Source organism: Hylobates moloch, unplaced genomic scaffold, assembly GCF_009828535.3.
Source record: "Hylobates moloch isolate HMO894 unplaced genomic scaffold, HMol_V3 SCAFFOLD_13, whole genome shotgun sequence".
Taxonomy (NCBI): Eukaryota; Metazoa; Chordata; class Mammalia; order Primates; family Hylobatidae; genus Hylobates; species Hylobates moloch.
Window position 1 is genome coordinate 38,545,616 of NW_026652288.1, and position 18,173 is coordinate 38,563,788.

The 18,173-nt window shown below is 53.2% G+C and overlaps 1 protein-coding gene across 1 annotated transcript in view; it reads right to left on the reverse strand.

Annotated features, from left to right (window-relative positions):
- Positions 1–18,173, reverse strand: part of RYR1 (ryanodine receptor 1) — a 159,845-nt gene that overhangs the window by 6,569 nt on the left and 135,103 nt on the right. Inside the window, exons 92-102 of the mRNA XM_058426182.1 lie at positions 17,430–17,574; positions 14,281–14,367; positions 12,711–12,962; positions 11,590–11,720; positions 9,126–9,168; positions 6,157–6,287; positions 6,001–6,061; positions 3,739–3,885; positions 3,363–3,497; positions 1,338–1,418; positions 399–472 (exon numbers count right to left, since the gene is read on the reverse strand). Coding sequence (XP_058282165.1) covers positions 399–472; positions 1,338–1,418; positions 3,363–3,497; positions 3,739–3,885; positions 6,001–6,061; positions 6,157–6,287; positions 9,126–9,168; positions 11,590–11,720; positions 12,711–12,962; positions 14,281–14,367; positions 17,430–17,574 — 1,287 coding nt within the window. The remainder of the gene's footprint in view (positions 1–398; positions 473–1,337; positions 1,419–3,362; positions 3,498–3,738; positions 3,886–6,000; positions 6,062–6,156; positions 6,288–9,125; positions 9,169–11,589; positions 11,721–12,710; positions 12,963–14,280; positions 14,368–17,429; positions 17,575–18,173) is intronic.

An 18,173-nucleotide genomic window follows, 5' to 3' on the forward strand; every position in this document is an offset into this window, starting at 1 on the left:
CAGGTGGAGGGGTCAGGGCCAGGATAGGGGGGCACAGGCAGAGGGGTGAGGACGAGGATGGGAGGGCACAGGCAGTGGGGTGAGGGCTGGGATGGGAGGGCACAGGAAGAGGGGTGAGGGCCGGGATGGGAGGGCACAGGAAGAGGGGTCTGGGCTGGGGTGGGGGGACACAGGCAGAGGGTCGAGGCTGGGGTGGGGAGGCACAGTGTGACCAGGGATGAGCTGGGGGAAGCACTGGAAGCTTTAACAGCCCACTGGAGGCATCTGATCTAGCCGAGGTGATCAGGTGAGGCTTCCTGGAAGAGGAGGCAGGTGTGAGCTGAAACCTAAAGGAGGCGTTAGGTGGAGGGGTGGTGGGAGAGAGTGTTCCCGGCAGAGAAAGCCACATGCTGCCTCACCACCGTGAGGAAAGAATACATCTCGCTGCTGTGAGGAACTGAAAATGGTTGGGTGAGGCTGGAAAATAGAGCTCCTGTGCAGGAGAGCAGGGAGAGAGATGAGGCAGGGCCTGGGCACGTGGCTCTGTAGGCCCTGGCCCAGCCCATGGTCAAGAGGCTTCCTGTAGGACGTGGCATTTAAGTGGAAAGGTGAGGTACCAAGCGAATGGGCTGTGTGTGTATATTGGGCCTGGGGTAGGGGACAGAGAGAACATCAGGTGCAAAGGGCTTGAGTTGGGAGGAAACACGCAGTCCTAGGGGAACTGAAAGAGGACCAGGCGGCTAGAAAGCAAAAAGCAAGAGGGTTTGCGGTTAGACCCAGGCAGGGCCAGCTCTTCCCAGGCTTTGTAAGCCATGGCAGGGTGATTCGACTTTATCTACAGCGGGCTGGGGAGCCACAAGAAGGGTCTGAGTGGGGGTGGGGAGGGAGCATGGTCTACCTGGCATTTGGGAACAACTTTACACTTGTTTTTTTTTTTGAGACAGAGTCTTGCTCTGTTGCCCAGGCTGGAGTGCAGTGGTGCAATCTTGGCTCACTGCGACCTCCACCTCTGAGTTCAAGAGATTATCCTGCCTCAGCCTCCTGAGTAGTTGGGATTACAGGTGCATGCCACCCCACCCAGCTAATTTTTGTACTTTTTTTTTTTTTTTTGAGACGGAGTTTTGCTCTTGTTGCCCAGCCTGGAGTGCAATGGCACGATCTCGGCTCACTGCAACCTCCGCCTCCGGGGTTCAAGAGATTCTCCTGCCTCGGCCTCCCAAGTAGCTGGGATCATAGGCATACACCACCACATCCCGCTAATTTTTGTATTTTTAGTGGAGACGGGGTTTCATCATGTTGGCCAGACTGGTCTCAAACTCTTGACCTCAGATGATCCACCTGCCTTGGCCTCCCAAAGTGCTGGGATTAAAAGCGTGAGCCACAGCGCCCGGCATACACTTGTTCTTTTTGTATCCCCAGGATGTGAGAGAACAGTCATCCTAGAGTAAAAACTAAGATAAGTGACTATAATGAGAACAAGGCTGTGGGCAGCGAGGCCGTGTCTGGAAGAGCCTCAGATGTCAGGTTGAGGAGCTGGACTTTGTCCTGAGAGCAGGGAGGAACCCAGGGAGCCAGACTGCAGGACATCTTTGGAGATAAACCCCAGAAATGATTCTTTTAATTGTGGCCTGTGTCTCTAGTAAGTTCACATCAATTTGAGTTATGATCACCATTATTAGAATAGAAGAGAAAATATAAATATGCATTGAACGCTGGGTATACCTTGGGTGAAACTTTTTTTTAAACTTGAGACAGAGTCTCAATCTGTTACCCAGGCTGGAGTGCAGTGGTGCAATCATAGCGCACTGCAACCCCAAACTCCTAAGCTCAAGCAATCCTCTTGCCTCAGCCTTCCAAAGTGTTGGGATTACAGGCATGAGTCACTGCGCCCGGCCTGGGCGAAACTTTTAATTGTGGATAATGATGATAGAAGCTAACATCTATATAATCCTGAGGATGTGCCAGGTACTAGTCTAAGTCTCTTTTTTTGAGATGGAGTTTCACTCTTGTTGCCCAGGCTGGAGTGCAGTGGCACAATCTCGGCTCATGGCAGCCTCCACCTCCCGGGTTCAAGTGATTCTCCTGTCTCAGCTTCCCGAGTAGCTGGGATTACAGGCATGTGCCACCACGCCCGGCTAATTTTGTATTTTTAGTAGAGATGGGGTTTCTCCATGTTGGTCAGGCCGGTCTCGAACTCCGAACCTCAGGTGATCCGCCCGCCTCGGCCCCCCAAAGTGCTGGGATTACAGGCGTGAGTCACTGTGCAAGGCACTGGTCTAAGTATTTTAAGTCTTCGATAGCCAGGGAGCACCCATTAGTCCTAAAAGGAACTACTATTACACACTCATTTTACAGGTGAGGCCCCCAGGGCATAGGCAGGAGGTCGAGTAGCCTGCCCAAAATTCACACGGCTCATAAGCAGCAGGGGCGCGCTCCCTGAGTGCCTTTCCTATAATAACAGTTTGAAAAGCTCAAATGAGGCCGGGTGTGGTTGCCCACGTCTGTAATCCCAGCACTTTGGGAGGCCGAGGTGGGCAGATCACGAGGGCACAGGCAGAGATGGAGACCATCCTGGCCAACAAGGTGAAACTCTGCCTCTACTAAAAATACAAATCCATGGGCTGAGGCAGGAGAACATTGAACCGGAGGAGATTGGCATCACTCACCTGGCCATGATCCACAAAACGTGCCTGGCATCCATCAGCTCGCCAAACTGTAGGTACTATTTTCAGTTTTTAGAGACAGGGTCTCCCTCTGTCTACCAGGATGGAGTGTAGTGGCCCGTTCGTAGCTCACTGAAGCCTCCAACTGCTGGGCCCAAGTGATCCTCTTGCCTTAGCCTCCAGGCACACAACACAACACCCAGCTAATGTTTAAATTTTTTTTTTTTTTTTTTTTTGAGACGGAGTCTCGCTCTGTCGCTCAGGCTGGAGTGCAGTGGCGCGATCTCGGCTCACTGCAAGCTCCGCCTCCCGGTTCATGCCATTCTCCTGCCTCAGCCTCCTGAGCAGCTGGGACTACAGGCGCCTGCCACCACGCCCGGCTAATTTTTTGTATTTTTAGTAGAGACGGGGTTTCACTGTGTTAGCCAGGATGGTCTCAATCTCCTGACCTCGTGATCCACCCGCCTCGGCCTCCCAAAGTGCTGGGATTACAGGCGTGAGCCACCGCGCCCGGCCAAATTTTTTTTATAGAGACAGGATTTTTGCCTTGTTGCCCAGGCTGGTTTCCAACTCCTGGACTCAAGTAATCCTCCCCCCTTGGCCTCCCAACGCACTGGGATTGCAGGCTGGAGGCACCACGCCCGGCCTGGAGGTACCATTATTAACTCCTTCAACAGATGCGAGAAGGAAGGGTCCCAGAGTGCTGGGGGAGGGGCTCACCGTCATCATGTCATCACACTTCATGTCAGGTTCATCCTCATCCTCGCTCTTGTTGTAGAACTTGCGGAAGAAGTTGAAGGCCACCACGGTGTACAGGTAGACGACCACCGCCAGAAGGCCCACGGTCATCACCAGCTGGGGGCAGGACGGGGCCAGGTCAGCTCCGCCCTGGGCTTGCCCTCCCCCCGCCCTGCCCATTCTGGGTCCTGGCCCTGGTTCAGTCCCTGTGGCTCTACCTTGCAGCCCCACACACCCCTGGCTCAGCCCACCTGGCCTTGCCCCTCCTCAGCCCAGTTGCCTGGCCCTCACCCCTTTACCACCCACTGCCACGCTGGTCCCTGCTGGCCCACACCCCACAGCCAGGTCCTCCCCACACCTGTTTCCCATTGTGGGTGACGGAGGAGAGGATGGTGCGCAGCGTCTTGACCCCCATGGCGATGTCCAGGAGATGGGCAGCAAAGAAGAAGTTGTTGTAGTGTCCCAAGAGGGACATCACCATATACCAGCCCAGGTACAGGAAGGACTGTGGGCACACAGGGCCAGGGGTCAGGGGGAAGGCAGGGACACACGAGGAGCACTCTGGAGGGTAGGGGCCACTAGGGAGAGTCAGCTGTGCCCTGGGGGTCGGGTGCCATCTCCCTTTGGGGAGTACATGGAGGATCAGGGCATTCTGGGTGAGAAAGCGTCCTGCAGGCAGATGAGAGCACCCTGCAGAAGGAATAATCTGGGAATCTAAGGGCACACTGAGGGACCAAAGGATGCTCTGGGCCGGGTGTGATGGCTCATGCCTGTAATCCCAGAACTTTGGGGAGCTGAGGCAGGAGGATCACTTGAGGTCAGGAGTTCAAGACCAGTCTGGGCAACATAGCAAGACTCCACCGTCTCTTCCTCTGTCTTTTTTTTTTTTTTTTTTTTTGAGATGGAGTTTCACTCGTCACCCAGGCTGGAGTGCAATGGCGCAATCTCAGCTCACCGCAACCTCCGCCTCCCAGGTTCAAGCAAAAGAGGCTAAGCCTGCCTTAGCCTCGCTTAGCCTCCCAAGTAGCTGAGACCACAGGTGTGGGTAACCACACCCAGCTAATTTTTTTTTTTTTGAGACGGAATCTTAGTCTGTTGCCCAGGCTGGAGTGCAGTGGTGCAATCTCAGCTGACTGCAACCTCCACCTCCCGGGTTCATGCGATTCTCCTGCCGTAGCCTCCAAAGTAGCTGGGACCACAGGCGTGGGTCACCACACCCAGCTAATTATCGTATTTTTAGTAGAGATGGGGTTTCACCATGATGGCCAGGCTGGTCTCTAACTCCTGGCCTCAAGTTATCCACCCACCTCGGCCTCCCAACCCAAAATGCTGAGATTACAGGCCTGAGCCACCGCACCTGGCCACTCTCTGTATTTTGTTAGAGACAGGGTCTCGCTCTGTTATCCAGGCTGAAGTGAAGTGGTGCACATGCAGCTCACTGAAACCTCTGCTTCCTGGGCTCAAGCCATCCTCCCACTGCAGCTTGTTGAGTGGCTGGGACCACAGGTGTGCACCACCACGCCTGGCTAATTTTTGTATTTTTTGTAGAGACAGGGTTTCACTGTCTCTACAAAAGTTGCCCAAGCTGGTCTTAAACGTTTGAGTTCAAGCAGTCCTCTGCCTCCACCTCCCAAAGTGCTGGGATTACAGGCCTGAGCCACTGTGCCTGGCTGCCTGGCTAATTTTTTGTTTTCTTTTTATGGTTTTTTTTTTTTTTTTGAGATGGATTCTCATTCTGTCGCCCAGGCTGGAGTGCAGTGATGCGATCTTGGCTCACTGCAAACTCCACCTCCCAGGTTCAAGCCATTCTCCTGCCTCAGCCTCCTGAGTAGCTGGGATTACAGGCACCTGCTGCCATGCCCAGTGCCAGGTTTGTCTTGTTTTGTTTGTTTTTCTTTGTTTTTTGAGACGGAGTCTCGCTGTTGCCCAGGCTGGAGTGCAGTGGCGCGATCTTGGCTCACTGCTGGCTCTGCCCCCTGGGGTTCACGCCATTCTCCTGCCTCAGCCTCCCGCGTAGCTGGGACTGCAGGCACCCGCCACCTCACCCGGCTAATTTTTTGTATTTTTAGTAGAAACGGGGTTTCACCATGTTAGCCAGGATGGTCTCGATCTCCTGACCTTGTGATCCGCCCGCCTCGGCCTCCCAAAGTGCTAGGATTACAGGCGTGAGCCACCGCGCCCGGCCGCCAGGTTTGTCATGAACTCCTAACCTCAAGTGATCTGCCTGCCTCGGCCTCCCAAAGTGCTGGGACTACAGGCGTAAGCCACCATGCCCAGCCCCAGCTAATTTTTAAATTTTCTGTAGCAAGAGGATCTCACTACGTTGCCCAGGCTGGTCTCAAACTCTGGGCTCCAGTGATCCACCAGCCTTGGCCTCTCAAAGTGTTGGGAGTACAGGCGTGAGCCACCACACCCAATCCCAGCTATTTAAAAAAAAAATAGTAATAATAATAAGATGTCTGGGGGGATAAGCAGCCTTGTGTGGATAAGAAGATACCCTAGGGTCACAGCCACTCAGGGTCCCAGGAGTCATTCTCTGGTCAGGAACACCCGACGTTGGGAACCCTCCTAACGCCCCAACCCTGCAGAGTCCCTCCCCAATCTGCGGGCCCCTGCTCACGTTGTCTGTGAAGATGACCCCGAACTTCCAGATCTGGTACTTGACATCGATGGACATGAGCCTGTGGGGGCAGGGGTGGGAGGAGATGCTTGAGTGTCAGACCCCAGTCACTTCCCCTGCATGCCCCAGGCCTGTGCAGGGGTGTCCTGGGCTCACCAGGTCAGCAGCCCTGGCGGCGGGTCGGGCTTGCGCTCATTGTGGGCGGTGATCTCTAGTGTGGCCAGGTCCATGCCCAGTAGCTCAGCAATCCGCTCCCGCCCGTAGATGTCCCCATGTTTATCCAGGACCTGCACAAGAGAGTGTCAGGCTGTGTAGACACAGCTGGAGTGCGGGTGTGTGTCGTGGCCTGCAAGGGGGTTCTGGGGACACTCCAAACTCTGAGTGAGAAATGGGAGGTGCATTTTTTTTTTTTTGAGACAGAGTCTCCCTCTGTCGCCCAGGCTGGAGTATAGTGGCGCCATCTCTGCTCACTGCAACCTGTGCCTCCTGGGTTCAAGCGATTCTCCTGCCTCAGCCACCTGAGTAGCTGGGATTACAGGCATGTGCCACCATGCCCAGCTAATTTTGTATTTTTAGTAGGGACAGGGTTTCTCCGTGTTGGTCAGGCTGGTCTCGAACTCCCAACCTCAGGTGATCCGCCCGCCTCGGCCACCCAAAGTGCTGGGATTACAGGTGTGAGGCACCATGGCTGGCCGGGGGTGGGTGCATTTTTTTCTGGGAAGAAGGTGCCACAGCTTTCTTCAGATCCTCAGGGGTAGGATCCAAAAGCAATAAAGGTCCAGCTAATTCATTAGCCAAATTAATTGAAATAATTTATTACTTTTAGGTAGGAAGGCCAGGAATCCTATATAATTGGGCCCCTGTCACCTATAAACTTATCTTCTCCCTGTCACCCCTTCAACCACACTGGCCTCCTCACAGTTCTGCAAATGCACCAGGCACATTCCTGCCTCAGGGCCTTTGCACTGCCCGTTTCCCCAGTCTAGGACACCTCCCTCACATTTCCACTGGCTTATTTCCTCACCTCCCTATTAATGAGTATGACCTTTTCTGGGCTCCTGATATACAACAGCAACCTCTCCTGGCGAACACACGCACACTCCCCACCCCTCTTCACTGCTTTATTTATTTGAGATGGGGTCTCACTGTATCACTCAAGCTGATCTTGAACTCCTGGACTGCAGTGATCCTCCCCAGTGGCTAGAACTATAGGCATGAGCCACCACACTCGGCTACCACCTTTTTTCTTTTTTCTTTTTTTTTTTTGAGACGGAGTCTCACTCTGTCGCCCAGGCTGGAGTGCAGTGGCACGATCTCGGCTCACTGCAACCTCCGCCTCCCGGGTTCAAGCAATTCTCCCACCTCGGCCACCCCAGTAGCTGGGATTACAAGTGCCCGCCACCACACCTGGCTAATTTTTTATATTTTAAGTAGAGACGGGGTCTCACCATGTTGGCCAGGCTGGTCTCGAGCTCCTAACCTCAAGTGATCTGCCCGCCTTGGCCTCCCAAAGTGCTGGGATTACAGGCATGAGCCACCGCGCCCAGCCCACTTCGTTTTTTTCTACAGCATTTATCACCACTGACATACTGTACTTGTGTTCATCATCTATCTTTCCAACTTGAACATCAGAATCACTGTTTTGTTTACCACGGGATCCCAGGTTTCTGAAACTGTTCCTGGCACATAATAGGCGCTCTGTAAATATGAGTGAACGAATTATAGTAAGAGCCAACATATCTAGTGTTTTCCTATATGCCAGATACTGCTCATGTAGTATATAATACAACAACCCTGTAGGGTTGGCCGAATTATTACCCCATTTTGAGTATGAGGTACAGAAAGGTCAATAAGCCAGAAGTAGAAAAGCAGGCAATCGGCTGGGTGCAGTGGCTCGTGCCTGTAATCCCAGAACTTTTGGAGGCCGAGGCGGGTGGATCACCTGAGGTCAGGAGTTGGAGATCAGCCTGGCCCACGTGGCAAAACCCCGTCTCTACTAAAAATACAAAAATTAGCCGGGCATGGTGGTAGGTGCCTGTAATCCCAGCTACTTGGGAGGCTGAGGCAGGAGAATCACTTGAACCCAGGAGGTGGAGGTTGCAGTGAGCTGAGATTGTGCCACTGCACTCCAGCCTGGGTAACAGAGCGAGACTCTGTTTCAAAGAAAAAAAAAAAAAGAAAAGCAGGCAATCTGGTTCCAGAGTGTGTGTGCTTAAGACATATTGCTAACTTCCTCTCTTTCAACTACTATTTCTCTATTTTTTTGAGATGGAGTCTCGCTCTGTCACCCAGGCTGGAGTGCAATGGCGCGATCTCAGCTCACTGCAGCCTCTGCCACCCGGGTTCAAGTGATTCTCCTGCCTCAGCCTCTCAAGTAGCTGGGATTACAGGCGCCCACCACCATGCCCGGCTAATTTTTGTATTTTTAGTAGAGATGCGGTTTTGCCATGTTGTCCAGACTGGTCTCAAACTCCTGACCTCAAGTGATCTGCCCACCTCGGCCTCCCAAAGTGCTGGGATTACAGGCGTGAGCCACCGCGCCCGGCCTCAACCAGTATTTCTTGAGTATTCACTCTGTGCCAGGCACTATGCTATGCTTTTTTATTTTTTTTATTTTTTTGTTATTATTATTTTGTTTGAGATGAGGTCTCATTCTCTTACCCAGGCTGTAGTGCAGTGGCGCAATCTTGGCTCGCTGCAACCTCTGCCTCCTAGGTTAAGCGATCCTCCCACCTCAGCCTCCTGAGTACCTGGGACTACAGGCATGCGGCACCACATTAATTTTTTGTATTTTTGGTAGAGATGGCAGTTTGCCATGTTGCCCAGGCTGCTGTGAAACTCCTGAGCTCAAGTGTTACGTCCATCTCAGCCTCCCAAAGTTCTGGGATTACAGGCGTGAGCCACCGTGCTCAGCCTTGATGCTCTGCTCTTTCCATGTGCCCATTCAAGAAAGGGAAGCAAGCTTACTATGCCCACCTCCTCATGAGGAAACTGAGGTGCTACTCAGAGAGGTAAAAAAACCTCTTGCCCAAGGTCACACACCAAGCAAGTGCTTGGCAGGCCTGTGATGGCCTGGTGGCAGGCAGGGACCCAATCCAGGACCCACTGCATCCATGTCCTCTCACCTTGCGCTTGACAAACTTGTCCCAGTAGTTGCTGGGGAAAGACCTGCAGAGAGAGAGAGAGAGAGAGAGAGAGAGACAGAGAGACAGAGAGAGAGAGAGAGAGAGAGAGAGAAAGCGTGAGTGTAAGATGTTAGGGCCAGAGGGATCAGAGCTGTCAGCCACGCCAGGGTTGGCTGAAACTCCACTGTTTCTCTTTTCTTTTTTTGAGATGGAGTCTCACTCTGTCGCCCAGGCTGGAGTGCAGTGGTGTGATATCGGCTCACTGCAAACTTTGCCTCCCAGGTTCAAGCGATTCTCCTGCCTCAGCCTCCCGAGTAGCTGGGATTACAGGCGCCCACCACCATACCCGGCTACTTTTTGTATTTTTAGTAGAGACCGGGTTTTGCCATGTTGGCCGGGCTGGTCTCGAACTTCTGACCTCAGGTGATCCCCCCCCACCCACCTTGGCCTCCCAAAGTGCTGGGATTACAGGCGTGAGCCACCGCGCCCGGCTCCACTGCTTTTCTTGTAGAAACCTTGAACAGTGGGGACCCCACTGCCATCTTTGCTGGACCCCAGATGAGGCAGAGAACTTGCATTCAGAGTCAGATGTGCCAAAAAGACCTCAGAATGGCACTCTGATAAAGAGGCTCTGGCGTGGTGACAGGCAGGGAGGAGTCCAAACCAGCAGCCTGACTTGGCACCAACTCCAGTGGAACTGCCTGCTTCCTCATCCTGGTTGATTTCATTTAATTTCATGATTCTGGCCCTTTATTTACCAGTTTTCCAAGTGACAAATTGATGCTCTAACATCCTCAAATCTGGCTGAGTTTTGTTTTGTTTTGTTTTGTTTTGTTTTGTTTTGAGATGGAGTCTTGCTCTGTCACCCAGGCTGGAGTGCAGTGATGAGATCTCGGCTCACTGCAAGCTCCACCTCCTGGGTTCACGCCATTCTCCTGCCTCAGCCTCCTGAGTAGCTGGGACTACAGGCACCCGCCACCACGCCCGGCTAATTTTTTTGTATTTTTAGTAGAGATGGGGTTTCACCATGTTAGCCAGGATGGTCTCGATCTCCTGACCTCATGATCCGCCCGCCTCGGCCTCCCAAAGTGCTGGGATTACAGGTGTCAGCCACTGCGCCCGGCCACGAGTTTTGTTTTTTGAGAGGGTGGAGCGATGACTGATTATGAATTCACGGATTTGCAATTATTTGAAGTGCTTCAATTCATTGCACTTCCAATTCCTATTCGTTTTTTTTTTTTTTTTTTGCCCCCAGACATAGGGTCTTGCTCTGTCACTCAGGCTGAAGGACAGTGGCATAATCATAGCTCACTGCAGCCTGGAACTCCTGGGCTCACGTCATCCTCCAGCCTCAGCCTCCCAAACAGCTAAGACTACAGGCATGCGCTAGCCAGGCTAGCATGTCTGGCTAACTTTTTAGGTTTTTCTTTTGTTTTTTTTCTAAAGATAGAGGTCTTTCTATGTTGTCCAGGCTGGTCTTGAACTCCTGGGCACAAGGGATCCTCCTGCCTCAGCCTCCCAAAGTGCTGAGATTACAAGCATGAGCCACTGAGTGTGGCCCCTAGGGCCCCTAATGATTTCTTTTCTTTTTTTTTCTTTCTTTTTTTTTTTTTTTTTTTCAGATGGAGTCTCACTCTGTTGCCCAGGCTGGAGTGCAGAGACTAATTTTTGTATTTTTAGTAGAGATGGGGTTTCACCATGTTGGCCAAGCTGGTCTCGAACTCCTGACCTCAAGTGATCTGCCACCTTGGCCTTCCAAATGTTGGGACTACAGGCGTGAGCCACTGCGCCCGGCCATGTTTTTTTATTTTGCACTCATTGCACCCGAGTAAGAATCACACCTGGAGACAGGGTTTAAAATATGGGTTCCTGGGCTCACACCCCAGAGCCACAGAACAGGAACCTCCAGGCCTCAAGTCTAGGAATCTCCGTGTGCCAACCTCACCCACACAGATGCTGTAATGCACGGGAAATGTGCCTCTTTTACGGAAACGAAGAGTAAGACTTGGGGAGAATGAGGCAGGGCCTGCAGGGACTGAAACCCTAGGTTTTTTTTTGTTTTTGTTTTTGTTTTTGTTTTTGCTGGGGGGAAGGGGGATGGAATTTCGCTCTTGTTGCCCAGGCTGGAGTGTGATGGTGCGATCTCGGCTCACTGCATCCTCCACCTCCCAGGTTCAAGTGATTCTCCTGATTCAGCCTTCCTAGTAGCTGGGATTACAGGCGTCCGCCATCACGCCAAGCTAATTTTTGTACTTTTAGTAGAGACGGGATTTCACCATGTTGTCCAGGCTGGTCTCAAACTCCTGACCTCATGATCCGCCTGCCTTAGCCTCCCAAAGTGCTGGGATTACAGGCGTGAGCCACTGTGCCCAGCCCGAAACCCTAGTTTTTTGGGGTCCCAGCCTGGACTGGGTGGAAACCGAGGTCTCCTGCTGCCACCCTGAGGTGGGGGCTGGGTCCTTACGGCGTGTTGAGCACCAGTCGGTCCCACTGCCCCTTCACGTCATCGTCCTCAGGCTGCTCCGTGATGTATAGGCCGTCAAACTCCAGCTTCCGGGCCAGCTCCTTCTCCCGCTTAAAGATTACCAGAGGCACCTGGATGGTGGGAGGAGGCCCAGGGTGGGCATCAGGCACCTTGGCTGGACCATAGTCTCAGCAGAAGCCATGAGATCTTGCTGGAGTCTGTGTGTGACCCCACATCAGAAGTGCTTTCCCCGTGATAAGGGTAGAAATGAGGAGGTCCAGGCAGAGGGGTCAGGGCTGGGATGCGGGGGACATGGGCAGAGGGCTCAGGGCTGGGATGTGGGGGACATGGGCAGAGGGCTCAGGGCTGGGATGTGGGGGACATGGGCAGAGGGGTCAGGGCTGGGATGGGGGAGGCACAGGCAGGGGGGTCAGGGCTGGAATGTAGTGCATAGATAGAGGGCTCAGGGCCGGGATGGGGGGGCATAGATAGAGGGGTCAGGGCCGGGATGGGGGGCATAGGTAGAAGGGTCAGGGCTGGAATTGGGGGGCACAGGCAGAGCAGTCGGGGCTGGCCGTGGAGAGGCACAGGCAGGGGTGTCAGGGCTGGGATGTAGGGGCATAGAGGGGTCAGGACTGGAATGGAGGTGGGGCACAGGCAGAGGGATTGGGCCAGGATGTGAGAACAGGGGAGCTGTGGGAGCCCAGGAGTGGTGCCTGATGCCACCTGGGGCTTCCCAAGGGAGGGAGGTCTGAACTCAGAACTGAAGGATGAATAAAACAGAGGCAGGTGCAAGGAGGTGGAAGCAGGGCAAAGTATTGCAGGCAGAGGGAACAGCTTGTACGAAAGTTTTAAGCCCAAAGAACTCTAGTTCAATAGTAAAGTATCAAGACAGTGGTCCAGAACCCGGTTCCTCAGCTATAAGCTGTGTCTGTTCCCAATTTGATGTTGTCCTTGCTGGAGACCCCAATCCTGTACCCAGTTCCCCAGCCCTCACCCCAACCCCAGGACCCCTCTGTCCCAACCACTTTCAGGGCCCCCAACCCCAGCCAGTGCTCCAGCACTGCTCCCACCCCCACCCAGCAATAAGCCCTTGCGCAGAACCATGGCCATGTGCCCACCTTGAGACAGTTATAGCCAATGATGCAGAGAAAGGCCACCAGTGTATGCAGGAGGCTCAGACACCGCAGGGCGGGCTCCATGTAGCCTGTGCTCTCCTCCAGGAAGTAGTACACCATGTTCTCATCCTCATCGCCCTCTGCCTCCTCTCCGGCCCCCAAGCCCCAGCCAGAGCCGCCACCAGAGCCTGCACCTGACACATCCCCAGCAGCTGAGCCTTCCATGTCTTCCTCCCCTGGTGGAGAGTCTGAGACCTGAAATGGGGACAGAGATCCATCTGTGGGTCTGCCACATGCAGAGCCCACTCACAAAATTGAGCCTCCATTCCCGAGATTGGACTGGGACCATACCAGATACAGTCTTGGTGTGGCTGTCAATCAAGATCAAGGGGTAGGCCTAGGGCCCTAGCTAGCAAATCAGACTCTGACCTGGGAATTAGCCTATTGAACTGAGCGGCACAGAACTGAAGACAGAGTTGGTTCATCTTGATAGTGGAGCCCTAAAGAGACTGCCCACTAATATTAACATTAACATGAAAATTATTAGCAGCTAAACATTTACACAGTGCTTTTTATATGCCAGGTACTGTTGCTCTAAGTGCCTTACACATACTCATCCTCTTTTTTTTGGTGGGGTGGATGGAGTTTCACTCTTGTCGCCTAGGCTGGAGTGCAGTGGTGCAATCTCGGCTCACTGCAACCTTTGCCTCCCGGGTTCAAGGGATTCTACTGCCTCAGCCTCCTGCATAGCTTGGATTACAGGTGCCCGCCACCATGCCTGGCTAATTTTTTTTGTATTTTTAGTAGAGACGGGGTTTCACCATGTGGCCAGGCTGGTCTTGAATTCCGGACTTCAGGTGATCCACCTACCTCGGCCTCCCAAAGTGCTGGGATTACAGGCGTGAGCCACTGTGCCTGGTGCCTTATCCTCTTTCAATCCCCACAGCTCTAAGAGGTATTCCATTTTACAGATGAGGGAGTTGAGGCACAGGGGTGGTAAGCACCTTGCCTAACGTCATGCGCCAGTGGGCAGTGGAGCAGGACTGGGTCCCACAGAAGCCATGCTTTGATCTCTCTAGTCTACCTTACTGTCCTGTTATCTAGACCCCTGGCAAGACCCCAAGGGTCCCTTTGTCCTTCAGGAGGCCTGGTTCTTAACCCATTCCTTCCATTCTGTGAGCGGCCCGTTTCTTCCTCCCTGCAAACTTCTGTTTAGCTTATGTGAAAGCGAAGATGCTTAACGGAATCAGTGGGTGTTGCTGAGAGCTGAGGGCCTGCACCCAGGCGCACAGGACTGGCATGTGGCCGAGCTGAGCAGAGAACTCAGCTCCTGCTCCTGCTCTAACTCCCACAGACACTCAGGCTTCTGTCCTAGATGGATCCAGGTATCCCCTACTCACCCCCATGGAGGGGGGTCCCAGGATCCAGGTGTCCAGCCTGAACCCTCCTAAGGACCCTGAGCCCAATACCTCGTCCCTTCAGTGGAGGAACCCTGAAATTCTGATAGGGGCTGAGCCTCCCATCCCACAGCATGGATAAGGGCCCCACCCTTCCAGCCCTTCAGGACCAGCACCTTATAAAACAGCAAGATGAAGTTGATGGCAAATGCCAAGAAGAGGGCAAGGAACCGCAGGGTGTAAAAGTTCCGGGACAGGTAGTTCTGAGAGAGAAGAAAAAAAGAGAAAAAGCGCTCACAGATCAGCCTCTTCCCTGGAGAATTCATCCCATCATTTACCCGCAATCAAAGTACCTGGGCTCTCAATATCTTTCCTACAACCTCCTATTTATTTATTTATTATTATTATTATTTTATTTTATTTTATTTTTTTTTGAGGTGATCCCCCCTCGGCCTCCAAATCTGGATTACGATGAACCCCCCCGGCCTATTATTATTTTGAGATGGATCTTTCTGTCGCACGATCTTGGCTCACTGCAACCTCTGCCGCCTGGGTTCAAGCAATTCCTCTGCTGCAGCCTCCTGAGTAGCTAGGATTACGGGCATGCGCCACCACGCCCAGCTAATTTGTGTATTTTTAGTGGAGACAGGGCTTCACCATATTGGCCAGGCTGGTCTCAAACTCCTGACCTCGTGATCCGCCCTCCTCGGCCTCCCTAAGTGCTGGGATTACAGGCTTGAGCCACTGTGCCCAGCCTATTTATTTATTTTTCAGACAAGGTCTCACTCTGTCACCCAGGCTGGAATGCAGTGGTGCCATCTCGACTCACTGCAACCTCCGCCTACCGGGTTCAAATTCTTATGACTCAGCCTCCTAAGTAGCTGGGATTACAGGTGTGCACCACCACACTCAGTTAATCTTTGTATTTTCAGTAGAGACGGGGTCTCACCATGTTGGTCAGGCTGGTCTCAAACTCCTGACCTCAGGTGATCCACCCACCTTGGCCTCCCAAAGTGCTGGGATTATAGGTGTGAGCCACCTCGCCTGGCCTCAACCTCCTATTTATTGAGTCTTGCTTATACCAACATCTGGGCTAAGAGCTTTATTTGCATGAACTTGTTTAATTCTCAGTACACCCCTGTGAAGTGGGTACTACTGTTATGCGCACTTTACAGATGAGGAAACTGAGGCTCAGGGGAAGTGGTGTCTTGCTCAAGGTAACATAACCAATGAGTGGCAGAGCTGGGATTTGAACCCAGGCAGTCAGCCTCCAGAGTCCAAGCTCCAAGCCACTTGGCCATGCTGCTTCCTGAGTGAGGTTACCCCACCTGTCACTCTGCCTGCTTTACAGAAGATGAAAGGGAACTTTTTTTTTTTTTTGAGTCAAGGTCTTACTCTCACCCAGGTTGGAGTGAAGTGACGCAATCATAGCTCACTGCTGCCTCAACCTCCTGTGCTTAAGTGATCCTCCCGCCTCAGCCTCCTGAATAGCTAGGGCTACAGGCATGTGTCACCTCACCCAGCTAATTAAAAAAACATTTTTGGCTACTCTGGGTGCACTGCCTATAGGGTAGCCCTGCTCTGCAAGGAGCAGTAATTAAAAAAAAAAAAAAAAGATTAAAAAAAATTCGGCCAGGCCAGGCGCGGTGGCTCACGCCTATAATCCCAGCACTTTGGGAGGCCAAGGCGGGCGGATCACAAGGTCAGGAGATCGAGACCGTCCTGGCTAACGTGGTGAAACCCCGTCTCTACTAAAAATACAAAAAATTAGCTGGGTGTGGTTGCAGGTGCCTGAATTCCCAGCTACTCGGGAGGCTGAGGCAGGAGAATGGCCTGAACCCGGGAGGTGGAGCTTGCAGTGAGCCGAGCTTGCAGTGAGCCGAGATCGCGCCACTGCACTCCAGCGTGGGCGACAGAGTGAGACTCCATCTCAAAAAAAAAAAGAAAGAAATTCGGCCAGGTGTGGTGGCTCACGCCTGTAATCCCAGCACTTTGGGAGGCTGAGGCGGGTGGATCATGAGGTCAGGAGATAGAGACCATCCTGGCTAACATGGTGAAACCCTGTCTCTACTAAAAATACAAAAAATTAGCCAGGCGTGGTGGCGGGCGCCTGTAGTCCTAGCTACTCGGGAGGCTGAGGAGGGAGAATTGCATGAACCCAGGAGTCAGAGCTTGCAGTGAGCCAAGATTGTGCCACTGCACTCCAGCCTGGGCAACAGAGCAAGACTCCGCCTCAAAAAAAAAAATTCTTTTGTAGAGACAGGGATCTCCCTATGTTGCCCTGGCTTGTCTCAAACTCCTGGGCTCAAGTGATCCTCCTACCTTGGACTTCCAAAGTACTGGAATTACAGGCATGAGCCCCCTCGCATGGCCAGGAACATCTTCCATCTCTCCCTTTCTCTCCGCCTTTCCCTCCATCCCTCATTCTTCCCAAATTCTGACAGAACCATCTTCGTTCCACATGATTTCCTTACTGACCCCCTGCCCCCCATTGCCACTTTTTTTGAGGAAGAGTCTTGCTCTGTCACCCAGGCTGGAGTGCAGTGGCACGATCTCGGCTCACTGAAACTTCTGCCTCTTGGGTTCAAGCGATTCTCATGCCTCAGCCTCCTGAGCAGCTGGAATTGCAGGCATGCACCACTATGCCCGGCTAATTTTTTTTTTTTTTTTTTGTATTTTTAGTAGAGATGGGGTTTCACCATGTTGGCCAGTCTGGCCTTGAACTCCTGACCTCAGGCGATCCGCCTGCCTCGGCCTCCCGAGGTGCTGGGATTACAGGTTTGAGCCACCGTGCCCAGCCTCCCTCACCCCCTCCTATGAGGCCAGGCCTGGAGAGGAGACAGGATGGAGGGAACCCTGGGACCTGCCTCCCAACACCCACCCTTCTTCCTGGCCTGGATGAGATAAGCGCTTCCCCAAGAACTGGGAGAGCTCAGACCTCCACAGCAGCACTGGGAGTGGTGGAGGGACTGAGACTCTAGGGGCTGACAGCCAAGAACAGGCCACAGTGGGAACGCCAGAGCGGTCGCCTCATTGAATGTAGGTCTGGACAGAGGATGGAGGTGGAAGTGTGGGTGGGTGGCCCCGATGAACAGAGGTATGGAGGATTGTGAGCAGGGAAGGGACAAGGAACCAAGTGAGGGCCATCTGAAAATGCTACCCTGTCCCCAGGTCTGGGGATGCCTCTGCCGTCTCCCCAGCTAGGGTTCTTCTTGGAGATGAGCTTGAACAGATGAACTCAAGAACAGAGTGAGCAGGAGAGATGGGCACCAGAGGTGGGGCTCCCGGGGAGAAGAAGGTTCAGGTGACCTGGCTGGATCCTCACCAGGAACTTCACCCTCTGCACCTCCAGTTCTCCCCAGAATTCGCCCCCAGCTTCTTCCTTCTTTGGAGGGGGTGAGGGAGGTGCTTGCTTCTTGGGGGGCTCTGGTGGGGGCTCAGGAATTTCTTCCTTCTCCCCATTCTCGGCACTGCAGGGCAGGACAGACACAGAGGTCAGGAGGTGCCTGGGCAGGCAATGCATGAGTTCATTCATTCAAAACCATTCACCAAGGGCCCGCCCTGTGCCTGGCCCAGGTTTGGATGGTACTGGGTACATGGGATGATGAGATAATCAGGACTTGCCCTTATGAGGCTCCAGTCCAATGTGGGAGACAGGCAGTGACAGTGACACCAGGCAGTGACAGCCCAGAGTGGTTGGGGCTGGGATGCAGGAAGCTCAGGGGGTTGTGGGAATCTGGAAGAGACACCTCCTCAACTTAGGAGGGGGTCAGGTGTCCTGGAGAATTGGAAAGGATGAGAAAGACTCAGAGTAGGCAGGGGGGCCTGTGTTCCAGGCAGAGGGAAGGCACATGCGAAGGCCTGGCGGTTAGATGGGAGTTTTCATTTTTCTATCTCTCCGTCCTTTTTTTTTTTTTTTTTTTTTGAGACAGGGTCTTGCTCTGTCACCCAGGCTGGAGGGGAATGCCGTGATCAGGGCTCACTGCAGCTCCGCCTCCGGGGGTCAAGTGATCCTCCCACCTCAGCCTCCCCACACACCACCACGCTTGGTTAATTTTAAATTTTTTTT